Source organism: Perca fluviatilis, chromosome 14 (assembly GCF_010015445.1).
Source record: "Perca fluviatilis chromosome 14, GENO_Pfluv_1.0, whole genome shotgun sequence".
Taxonomy (NCBI): Eukaryota; Metazoa; Chordata; class Actinopteri; order Perciformes; family Percidae; genus Perca; species Perca fluviatilis.
In genome coordinates, this window is record NC_053125.1 from 33,295,466 (window position 1) to 33,307,965 (window position 12,500).

At 47.4% G+C, this 12,500-nt stretch overlaps 1 protein-coding gene and 1 long non-coding RNA gene across 2 annotated transcripts in view; one reads left to right on the top strand and one right to left on the bottom strand.

Moving 5' to 3' along the window:
- Positions 1 to 12,500, bottom strand: part of corin (corin, serine peptidase) — a 34,041-nt gene that overhangs the window by 12,825 nt on the left and 8,716 nt on the right. The window contains exons 4-9 of the mRNA XM_039821935.1: positions 12,274 to 12,384; positions 8,730 to 8,961; positions 5,331 to 5,473; positions 4,463 to 4,570; positions 3,260 to 3,373; positions 2,992 to 3,102 (exon numbers count right to left, since the gene is read on the bottom strand). Coding sequence (XP_039677869.1) covers positions 2,992 to 3,102; positions 3,260 to 3,373; positions 4,463 to 4,570; positions 5,331 to 5,473; positions 8,730 to 8,961; positions 12,274 to 12,384 — 819 coding nt within the window. The remainder of the gene's footprint in view (positions 1 to 2,991; positions 3,103 to 3,259; positions 3,374 to 4,462; positions 4,571 to 5,330; positions 5,474 to 8,729; positions 8,962 to 12,273; positions 12,385 to 12,500) is intronic.
- Positions 6,196 to 6,868, top strand: LOC120572995. Its single transcript, XR_005641570.1, has 3 exons — positions 6,196 to 6,285; positions 6,515 to 6,594; positions 6,837 to 6,868. It is a non-coding gene; the product is annotated as an uncharacterized LOC120572995 (long non-coding RNA).

Sequence of the window (12,500 nt, forward strand, 5' to 3'; positions counted from 1 at the left end):
GTTAAGGTTAGGGTTAAGAGTTAGGCATTTAGTGGTGATGGTTAAGGTTAGGGAGTAAGGGTTAAGAGTTAGGCATTTAGTTGTGATAGTTTAAAGTAGGAGTAAGGTTAAGGTTAGAGCATTTAGTTGTGATGGTTAAGGTTAGAGGTAGAAGGTTAAGGTTAGGCATTTAGTGGTGATAGTTAAGGTTAGGAGTAGAGGCTAGGGATACATTATATCAATGACAGGTCACAAAGATAGTAAGAAACAAACATGTGTGTGTGTGTATATATGTATAGAACTATGTATGTGTTGTGTGTGTGTGTGTGTGTGTGTGTGTATGTGTAGAGGTGTGTGTGTGTGTGTGTGTGTATGTATATAGACTTTGTAATGTTTGTATAGAGTGTGTGTTGTGTTATAAAGCTATGTGTTTTGGTGTGTGTGTATTGCTATGTGTGTGTGTATAGAACTGTATGTGTATGTGTGTGTGTGTGTATTATGTGTGTGTGTGTGTGTGTGTGTGTGTGTGTGTGTGGTGTGTGTGTGGTGTGTGTGTGTGTGTGTGTTTTGTATATAAGGACTATGTTATGTGTATGTGTGTGGGTGTGTGTGTGGTGTGTGTGTGTGTGTGTGTGTGTTGTGTGGTACGTAATGTTGGTGTGTATATGTGTATTAGACTTGTGTGTGTGTGTTGTGTGTGTATGTATAGACTGTGTGTGTGTGTTGTTTTTTTGTGTGTGTGTGTGTGTGTTGTTTATGTATAGAACATGTCTGTGTCTGTAATGTTTATGTATAGAACATGTGTGTGTGTGTGTGTGTTTGTGTGTGTATGTGTGTGTATATAGAGACATGTGTTGTGTGTGTATATATGTGTGTGTGTGTGTATGAACTGTGTTATGTGTGTGTTGACTACGATGTATGTGTAATATATGTGTGTGTGTTAGGTACATACATTGTATGTGTGTGTGTGTATGAGAACTGTGTGTGTGTGTGTGTGTGTGTTGTGTATGTATAGAGACTGTATGTATGTATGAGCTATGGGGGGGTGTATGTGTGTGTGTGTGTGTATTAGAACTGTGTGTGTGTGTGTGTGTGTGTGTGTGTATGTGTGTGTGTGTGTGTGTGTGTGTGTGTGTGTGTGTATAGGGACTGTGTGTGTGTGTGTGTGTGTGTGTGTGTGTGTGTGTGTGTGTGTGTGTGTGTGTGTGTGTGTTACTAACCTTACCCTAGTCCCAGCTGGTTGCAGGTCAGTTTGCTGAGCTTTCGGGGCTCCACTAAATGGCACACACACCTGGTACTCAGCCTGGAACGTCCTGACACAGTCCAGCCGCGAGGAACCCGACCGTCGACAAGCGCACTGCCTACACACACACACACACAGCGTCTGATAAACCTCACATGTTCAGATCAAAGTCTTCAAAGATTCATCAATTAGTCAACTATTAAATTAATCTCCAACTATTTTGATAATTGATTAATCGGTTTGAGTCTTTTTTTATGAAACTAAAGTTTCATAGTGTGTGTGTGTGTGTGTGTGAGTGTGTGTGTGTGTGTAAGGGGGGGGTGTGTGTGTGTGAGGTAGTGTGGTGCTGTGTGTGTGGCGATGCATGCATGGAAGTGTGTGTGTGTGTGAGACTATGCGTGCGTGTGTGTGTGTGTGTGTGTGTGCTGTGATGTGGTGAGTGTAGTGTGTTTATATGTGTGTGTGACTGTGTGTGTGTGTGTGTGTGTGTGTGCTGTGTGTGTGTGTGTGTAGGTGACTGTGTGTCGTACATGTGTGTGTGTGTGTGTGTTTGTGTGTGCCTGTAATGTATACGATACATACGTGTGAAGTTATGTGTGTTTTGTTAATATGTGTGTGTGTGTGTGTATGTGTGTGTGTGGTGTGCTATGTGTGTGTGTGTGTGTATTTATATGATAGTGTGTGTGTGTATGTGTGTGTGTGTGTGTGGTAATAATAGTGTGTGTATGTGTATGTGGCTATGTATGCGATACCTGTATCCTATTGTGTGTGTGTGTGTGTGTGTGTTGTGTGTGTGTGTGCCTATGTGTGGTGTGTGTTGATACCTTGTGTGTGTAGTGTGTGTGTGTGTTGTGCCTTGTGTTGTGTGTGTGTGTGACTATGTGCTATTACCTGTATACCTATCTATGTGTGTGTGATGTGTGTGTGTGTGTAATGTAACTATGGCGTTGTGTACTACTGTGTCTTAATGTGTTGTCTATGTGTGTGTGTGTGTGTGTGTGTGTGTGTGTGTGTGTGTGTGTGTTGTGGTTTTTTTTTGTGTTGTGTGTGGGGGTAGTAATCCTATTTTTGGTGGGTGGTGTGTGTGTGTGTTGTGTGTGTGTGTGTCCTGTGTGTTTTTGTGTGTGTGTGTGGTGTGGTGTATGTAGGTGTGTATGGGGTTGTGGAGTGTTAATGTGTAACTATGTTATTTATTATGTGTGTGTGTTAGTTAGTTGTGTAGTGTTTTGGGTTGTGTGTGTGGGTTGGTGTTGGGGGTGTGTGGGTTGTGTGTGTAGTGTGTGTGTGTGTGTATGTGTGGATGGTGTGTGTGTATGTGTGTGGTGGTTGGGTGGTGTTGTGTGTGTTGGTGTTGGTTTATGGTGGTTGTGGTGGTATTGGTGGTCGTGGGGGGGGGGGGGGGTGGGTATGTAGGGGGGTGGGGGGGGGGGGGTGTGTATGCTGTGGTGTGTGTGTGTGTCTTTTGTGTATGTCTGTGCTGTATGTGTGTGTGTTGTGTGTGTGCTGTGGGGGGGGGGGGGGGGTGTGTTGTATTGGGGGGGGGGGTGAGGGGTGGGGGGGGGGGGGGGTGGGGGGGGGTGTGGGGGGGTGGTGTGGGGTGTGTGTGTGTGGGTGTTTTGTGTGTGTGTGTGTGGGTGGGTGGGTGTATGCGGTGCCTATGTGTGTGTGTGTGTGTGTGTGTGTGTGTGTGTGTGTGTGTGTGTGGTGTGTGGTGGTGTGTGTATGCGTACCTGTGTGTGTGTGTGTGTGTGTGTGTGTGTGTGTCTTACCACAGTTCCATTCATCAGAGCTGTCTGAACAGTGTTTCTTTCCGTCGCACCACAGCGTCCGGTGAACACACTGATGGTTGTTGCAGGACAGCTCGTTATCTCGGCACACCGCTGTCAGGAAACAATCACAAATATATATATATTTAAATTTAACATAAAATACAACATCAGCCTCACTCTTAATAAGTTTTGCACAGTTTATTTACATTTGAATGGCTCGACAGGCCTGATAAAAACCTAAATAGTGTGACAATGAGCAGAGACTTACAGCAGTTAGTCTCGTCCACCAGCAGAGGGCAGTCTGGGAACCCATCACAGATCATGCTGGCTTTGATGCACACCTTACTGCCGGGGCACTCCCACAGAGCGCGCTCAGAGCAGCCTGACAGAGAGGTGACATCATCAGCATGAGCCCAACACTACATATAGTATACTCACAGACAGATAAGACTCTTATTTTGAAATGTAAATGCAGAGTATACTGGCAGACAGATAAGGCTCTTATTTTGAAATGTAAATGCAGAGTATTCTCGCAGAAAGACAAGACTCTTATTTTGAAATGTAAATGCAGAGTATACTGGCAGACAGATAAGGCTCTTATTTTGAAATGTAAATGCAGAGCATACTCGCAGACAGATAAGACTCTTATTTTGAAATGTAAATGCAGAGTATACTCACAGACAGATAAGACTCTTATTTTGAAATGTAAATGCAGAGTATACTCACAGACAGATAAGACTCTTATTTTGAAATGTAAATGCAGAGAATACTGGCAGACAGATAAGACTCTTATTTTGAAATGTAAATGCAGAGTATACTGGCAGACATATAAGACTTATTTTGAAATGTAAATGCAGAGTATACTGGCTGACACATAAGACTCTTATTTTGAAATGTAAATGCAGAGCATACTCGCAGACAGATAAGACTCTTATTTTGAAACGTAAATGCAGAGTATACTCGCAGACAGATAAGACTCTTATTTTGAAATGTAAATGCAGAGTATACTCGCAGAAAGATAAGAGTCTTATTTTAAAATGTAAATGCAGAGTCTTCTCGCTGACAGATAGGACTCTTATTTTGAAATGCAAATGCAGAGTATACTGGCAGAAAGATAAGACTCTTATTTTGAAATGCAAATGCAGAGTATACTGGCAGAAAGTTAAGACTCTTATTTTGAAATGTAAATGCAGAGTATTCTCGTAGACAGATAAGACTCTTATTTTGAAATGTAAGTGCAGAGTATTCTCACAGACAGATAAGACTCTTACTTTGAAACGTAAATGCAGATAAGACTCTTATTTTGAAATGTAAATGCAGAGTACACTTGTAGACAGGTAAGACTCTTATTTTGAAATGCAAATGAAGAGTATACTTGCAGACAGGTAAGACTCTTATTTTGAAATGTAAATGCAGAGAATACTTGCAGACAGATAAGACTCTTATTTTGAAATGTGTGTGTGCGTCTCACCACAGTTGTCCTCGTCGCTGTGGTCGTCACAGTCCAGGTGCCCGTCGCAGCGTTTGGAGGCGAGCACGCAGCGGCCCGACCGGCACTTGAAGTGGCTCGGGGAGCACTCTGTTGCCATGGAAACGCAGGAAAAACAACAACAAAATAAATACATTTTGTTTGTGTTTTTTTTACATTCAGGGGAAGAAAAACTTAATATACAGACAGACAGACAGACAAAGACAGGCAGACAGGCAGACAGATAGACACAGACAGGCAGACAGGCAGACAAGCATTCAGACAGACAGACAGACAGACAGACAGTACAGACAGACAGATAGACACAGACAGACAGACAGACAGACAGACAGAACAGACAGACAGACAGACAAAGACAGGCAGACAGGCAGACAGGCAGACAGTAAAGACAGACAGACAGAACAGACATTCAGACAGACAGACAGAACAGACAAACAGACAGACAGACAGGCAGAACAGACAGAACAAAACACACATGCAGACAGACAGACAGGCAGGCAGACAGACAGACAGACAGACAGACAGACAGGCAGACAGGCAGACAGACACACAGACAGTCGCACAGACAGACAGACAGGCAGACAGACAGACAGACAGACAGGCAGACACACAGACAGACACACAGACAGACAGGCAGACAGACAGACACACAGACAGACAAGCAGAACAGAACATAACAGACAGACAGAACAGAACACACATGCAGACAGACAGACAGGCAGGCAGACAGACAGACAGACAGACAAACAGACACACAGACAGAACACACATGCAGACAGACAGACAGACAGAACAGAAGGACATGCAGACAGGCAGACAGACAGGAAGACAGACAGACAGACAGCAGTACCGTCCACCCCGTCCTCTGGCAGCAGACAGCTGGTGTTTCCTCCCTCCTCTGGAAACTGACTACAGTCCGAGTCCTCCGGCCACGTCAACCCCACGATGCCGAGCACCGACTCACACTTCTCCTTCGCATTACGACACAAAGACCTGCGAGGACGACAGACACGGGGACAGAGGGAGACAGGTAGACCGGGTGCTCATTAAACGAGGACAGAGGGAGACAGGTAGACCGGGTGCTCATTACACGAGGACAGAGGGAGACAGGTAGACCGGTGCTGCACACGAGGACAGAGAGGAGCCGGGGGACCGGTGCCCACGAGCAAAGAGGGAGACAGGTAGAACCGGGTGCTATACACACCAGGACAGAGGGAGACAGGTAGACCGGGTGCTCTTCACACGAGGGAGAGAGAGAGACAGGTAGCCGGGTGCTTATTACACGAGGACAGAGGGAGACAGGTAGACGTGCTCATTACACAGGAGAGAGAGACAGGTTGACCGGGTGCTCTTACACCGAGGACAGAGAGAGACAGGTAGACCGGGTGCTCCACACACGAGGACAGAGGGAGACAGGTAGACCGGGTGCTCAATACACGAGGACAGAGGGAGACAGGTAGACCGGGTGCCTTACACGACGACAGAGACAGAGGTAGACCGGTGCTCAATACGAGGACAGAGGGAGACAGGTAGACCGGGTGCTCAATACGAGGCACAGGGAGACAGGTAGACCGGATGATCAATACAACGGACAGAGGGAGACAGGTAGACCGGGTGCTCATTACACGAGGACAGAGGGAGACAGGTAGACCGGGTGCTCAATACACGAGGACAGAGAGAAACAGGTAGACCGGGTGCTCATTAAACGAGGACAGAGGGAGACAGGTAGACCGGGTGCTCATTACACGAGGACAGAGGGAGACAGGTAGACCGGGTGCTCAATACACGAGGACAGAGGGAGACAGGTAGACCGGGTGCTCACGCGGAAAAGGGAGAGGTAGACCAAGGCGTGCTCATACGAGGACAGAGGGAGACAGGTAGAACCGGGTGCTCATTACGACCGAGGACAGAGAGACAGGTAGACCGGGTGCCTGCTAAACGAGGACAGAGAGAGACAGGTAGACCGGGTGCTCATTACCCGAGGACAGAGGGAGACAGGTAGACCGGGTGCTCATACACGAGGACAAGAGACAGGTAGACCGGGTGCTCAATACACGAGGACAGAGGGAGACAGGTAGACCGGGTGCTCAATACACGAGGACAGAGGGAGACAGGTAGACCGGTGTCGCCTAACACAACGGACAGAGGGAGACAGGTAGACCGGGGTGCTCATACACGGAGGACAGAGGGAGACAGGTAGACCGGGTGCTCGTATGACACCGGACAGAGAGAAACAGGTAACCGGGTGCTCAATACACGAGGACAGAGGGAGACAGGTAGACCGGGTGCTCATTACACGAGGACAGAGGGAGACAGGTAGACCGGGTGCTCATTACACGAGGACAGAGGGAGACAGGTAGACCGGGTGCTCAATACACGAGGACAGAGGGAGACAGGTAGACCGGGTGCTCATTACACGAGGACAGAGGGAGACAGGTAGACCGGGTGCTCATTACACGAGGACAGAGAGAGACAGGTAGACCGGGTGCTCATTACACGAGGACAGAGAGAGACAGGTAGACCGGGTGCTCAATACACGAGGACAGAGGGAGACAGGTAGACCGGGGGGCACACACACGAGGACAGAGAGAGACAGGTAGGACCCGGTACTAGGACACAGAGAGAGACAGGTAGACCGGTGCTCAATCAACGAGGACAGAGGGAGACAGGTAGACTCCACACAGGAGACAGAGGGAGACAGGTAGACCAGGTGCTCAATACAACGGACAGAGGGAGACAGTAGACCGGGTGCTCATTACAAGGACAGAGGGAGACAGGTAGACCCACACGGACAGAGAGAAACAGGATGGGAGCCGGACACAATGCAGGGAAGGGGGAGACAGGTAGACTGGCGCCACATACCGGACAGAGGGAGACAGGTAGACCGGTGCTCTACACACAAGGACAGAGGGAGACAGGTAGACCGGTGCTCATATACACGGAGACAGAGAGAAACAGGTAGACCGGGTACACACACACGGACAGAGAGAGACAGTGTAGACCGGGTGCTCAATACAAGGGACAGAGAGAGACAGGTAGACCAGAGACAGACAAACACAACGAAAGGAGACAGAGGCCCACACGAGGGACAGAGGCACAGTGACCGGAAGCTCATATAGACAGAGGGAGACAGGTAGACCGGGTGCACACACACGAGGGACAGAGGGAGACAGGTAGACACACAACGAGACAGGTGGAGACTACCCAGGACAGAGGGACACAGGAAGACACACAGGGACAGAGGGAGACAGGTAGACCGTGTGCAATACAACGAGGACAGGGGAGACAGGTAGACGCCAATATAAACGAGGGACAGAGACAGGTACACCCGAGACAGAGAGACAGACAGGACCCACACAAGAGGGAGACAGGTAGACGGGCTCAATACACAGGTGACAGAGAGGACAGGTAGACCACACACGACACAGGGAGACAGGTAGACCGGGTGGTCATTACACGAAGACAGAGAGAGACAGGCAGGACCACACGAGGACAGAGACAGGTAGACGACACACACGGAGAGACAGGTAGACACACAACAGGTAGACGCACACAAGGACAGAGACAGGGACCGGTGGGCCATTGCACAGAGAGAGACAGGTAGACCGGGTGCTCATTACACAAGGACAGAGAGAGACAGGTAGACAACACACAAGGACAGAGAGAGACAGGTAGACGACACACGAGGACAGAGGGAGACAGGTAGACCGGGTGCTCATTAACTGACCCACAGACTAAATAACTACTAACTCATTGGGCACCTTATGCAAGCTGACCAGGGGACTAACTAACTACCTATCTAATTAACTAACTATCTAACTACCTATCTATCTAATTAACTATCTAATTAACTAACTAACTACCTAACTATCTAATTAACTACCTATTTAATTAACTAACTGCCTAACTATCTAACTAACTACCTAACTAACTACCTAACAAACTAACTAACTAACTACTTATCTAACTAACTAACTACATATCTACCTATCAAACTACCTAACTAACTACTTACCTACCTAACTAACTAACTACCTAACTAACTAACTAACTAACTAACTAACTATCTATCTATCTATCTATCTAACTAACTAACTACCTAACTAACTGCGGTACCTGCAGGGCGGGACCTTTTATAGGCTCACTGGGGGACTAACTAACTAACTAATTATCTAACTACCTACCTATCAAACTAACTAACTACCTACCTATATAACTAACTAACTAACTAAATACCTAACTGCGGTACCTGCAGGGCGGGACCTTCTGCAGGCTGACCGGGTCACACTTGGGGACGAGCAGCGTGCATGCGTAGAACATGAGGAACTGGTAGCAGCCGGTCTGGACCAGGGCGGGGAACAGGGAGGCCTCCCAGGACACGGAGCTCTCTCTCTGGGACAGGTGGCCCAGGTAGTTGGGGTAGCTGGTCTGGTTGTAGGGCAGATTCATGCACAGCTCCAGGCTGATGGGCTCACAGTGGGCTGGGACACAGAGGGACCGGGTCAGAGACACGCTCGGTTACACCAGCAATAAGAGTCACATCATCAGCGTATACTGTAAGCCAGTGGTTCTCAAATGGGGGTACGTGTACCCATAGGGGTACTCTGGAGGACTGCAGGCTGATGGGCTCACAGCGGGCTGGGACACAGAGGGACCGGGTCAGAGACACGCTCGGTTACACCAGCAATAAGAGTCACATCATCAGCGTAAACTGTAAGCCAGTGGTTCTCAAATGGGGGTACGTGTACCCATAGGGGTACTCTGGAGGACTGCAGGCTGATGGGCTCACAGCGGGCTGGGACACAGAAGAACCGGGTCACAGACACGCTCGGTTACACCAGCAATAAGAGTCACATCATCAGCGTATACTGTAAGCCAGTGGTTCTCAAATGGGGGTACGTGTACCCATAGGGGTACTCTGGAGGACTGCAGGCTGGTGGGCTCACAGCGGGCTGGGACTAGGGTTGGGTATCGTTTGGTTTTTTTTCGATTCCGGTGCTAAATCGATACTTTTAAAACGGTGCCGGTGCCTAAACGGTGCCTGAACCGGTACTTTTTGCATAAAGTAAAAAAAAAAAGAAGAAGAAAAAAAATAAGGGTAGTAAACAACAGTAAGTGACTTGTTTATTGCTAAGGCCATGGTCAAAATTAAAGATTTAATAATAATGTAATAACTATAACAATAACAATAACTTATTTCAACAGTAAATTGCTGTTGAACCCCAGATGGGAAAAGGGTATTTTACAAATACTGTGAATGCACCACGAGGCTACCTGTTTTAAGTGAACGCACCGTCTGTGTTGTTTAATTCCGACAACGGCAGCTGCAAGTGAACGCACCGTCTGTGTTGTTTAATTCCGACAATGGCAGCTGCAAGTGAACGCACCGTCTGAGTTGTTTAATTCCGACCATATAAACATAGTACTACTAGTACTACTAGTACTACTACTGTATATCTATGAATTCCGACAACGGCAGCTGCTGCGCTGCAGAGCAGACTGTTACATCCCGCTGTTGAAGTCCTCCACAGTGAAATACAGTCACACTTTACACTGTTTAACGTTAGCTGTCAGCATTTTACCGGTGTTTAATCCAGCTGCTAGCTAAAGGTAGGCTAACGTTACATGCTGTCAGGTGTAGTGTAAAGTCAGGCACCGAAATGAGACACCGAAACTTTCGTTCTTATTCGGTCTCGTTACTACCGTTTACGTCGGCACCGGTTCCCTATTGGCACCGAGTTTCGGTACCCAACCCTAGCTGGGACACAGAGGGACCGGGTCAGAGACACGCTCGGCTACACCAGCAATAACAGTCACATCGTCAGCATATACTGTAAGGTTTAGATTAGATGTAGATATCTATGATTGTTAGTAGGGCTGTGCTCGATTGAAGATATTCTCAGTCGACTAACACTCATTCCATTGTATGGACTAATTGGTTAGTTGATTTAATCGACAGATCTGTCCCTCCAGAAAAACCTCATTATGCGATCGCATAATTCAACGCATAATCAGCAAAAAATATTCCAAATTCGCCGCACTTTCGCCGCATAAATTGCCGATTTGCGCGAAAAAAATATGCGGGGCTTGCACGATTTCATAACCCACCGCATTTTCGTTGTAAAAAAGTCCCGTAATATATCTGAGCAGAAAGTTGAAAAATGTTGCGTTTTACTTCACACAAGAGCAGCCATTTTCCCCTGTTGCCATGGGAACGTTATGAAGTGACGTAATTACGCAACGTGAACGTCACTGAAAAGCAGGCTGTTGGGGAGATCACTTTTTTTTCCTCTTTTCATCAAACCGCAGTTTTGGGAAGTTCCCACAATTTCATCGCATAAAATTGCATAAATATCACATATAGCATATTCCATGGCATTTTTTAAGAAACAGTGCCGCATAATCAAGGATTTTTGCCCCGCAACAATCACAAAAAAACTCCACATTTTTCCGGAAGGACTGACAGATCTGTAAATATGAGTTTCTCCGCAAAGAGTCCTGCTAAAAGCACCACTTTAATTATTGTGTTTACCAGAGATGTGCTCGTACGTTTCTTGGAAATAAGTCATTCAGCATGAAAACAGCATCAGACATGACTAATGGACTAAAGAGATCTAAGATGACTAAGACCAAAACGAACGATTAGTCGACTAATCGACTAAAGAGGGAGCAGCCCTATCAGTTACACCAGCAATAAAAGTCACATCATCAGCGTATACTGTAAGGCAGTGGTTCTCAAATGGGGGTACGTGTCCCCCTAGGGGTCCTCTGGAGAACTGCAGGGGGTGCGTGTCCCCCTAGGGGTACTCTGGAGGACTACAGGGGGTACATGTCCCCCTAGGGGTACTCTGGAGGACTACAGGGGGTAGGTGTCCCCCTAGGGGTCCTCTGGAGGACTGCAGGGGGTAGGTGTCCCCCTAGGGGTACTTAGGAGGACTACAGGGGGTAGGTGTCCCCCTAGGGGTACTCTGGAGGACTACAGGGGGTAGGTGTCCCCCTAGGGGTACTTAGGAGGACTGCAGGGGGTAGGTGTCCCCCTAGGGGTACTTAGGAGGACTGCAGGGGGTAGGTGTCCCCCTAGGGGTACTTAGGAGAACTGCAGGGGGTAGGTGTCCCCCTAGGGGTACTTAGGAGGACTGCAGGGGGTACGTGTCCCCCTAGGGGTACTTAGGAGGACTGCAGGGGGTACGTGTCCCCCTAGGGGTACTTAGGAGGACTGCAGGGGGTGCGTGTCCCCCTAGGGGTACTTAGGAGGACATGAGCGCTTTTTTTGAAGTCTGTCACTTTTTTTTTACGTTTTTGTGGCTTTTTGTCACTATTTTTCACCTGTTCTTGCCTTCCTTCCTTCCTTCCTTCATTTTTTCTACTGTCTTCTTTTTTCTCTCCAAGTTTGTCGAAGTTTTTGTCACTTTTTTTCAAAAGACAATTCTGCCTATTTCAAGGTTTTTTTTCGAAGTTTCTCTTCCTTCTTTCAGCTGTTTAAGTCTGTCACATTTTACGAAGTTTTTGTCGTTGTTTTTCTAAGTTTTTGTCGCTGTTTCCCATCTATTCTTGCCTTACTTCCTTCTTTTTCCTTCTTTCTACCGATGTTTTCCAGCTGTTTTTTCATCAGCATTTAAATGTTTTTCAGTTACGTGTTGCTGTTGTTTGGAAACCTATCGCGGGTCAGGGGGTACTTGGCTTAAAAACACAATTCAAAGGGCGTACATTATGAAAACCAGTTTGAGAACCAGTGGTGTAAGGTATAGATTTTAGGGGTACAGGAAGTAGAGAGGATGTGTTATGGTTCTCACTGCAGTTGTTGTTGCTGTTGGTTCGGGGGTCACAGGCGGCGCTGCCCCCGCACGCTGACGGACAGGAAGTGGAGATACAGCTGGGCTGACCGGGGGCACACACACCCTGAGCTGGAACACACACACACACACACAGAGACACACACACAGACAGACACACACACATACACACACACACACACACACACACAGATAAATAGACACACAGAGACACACAGAGAGACACA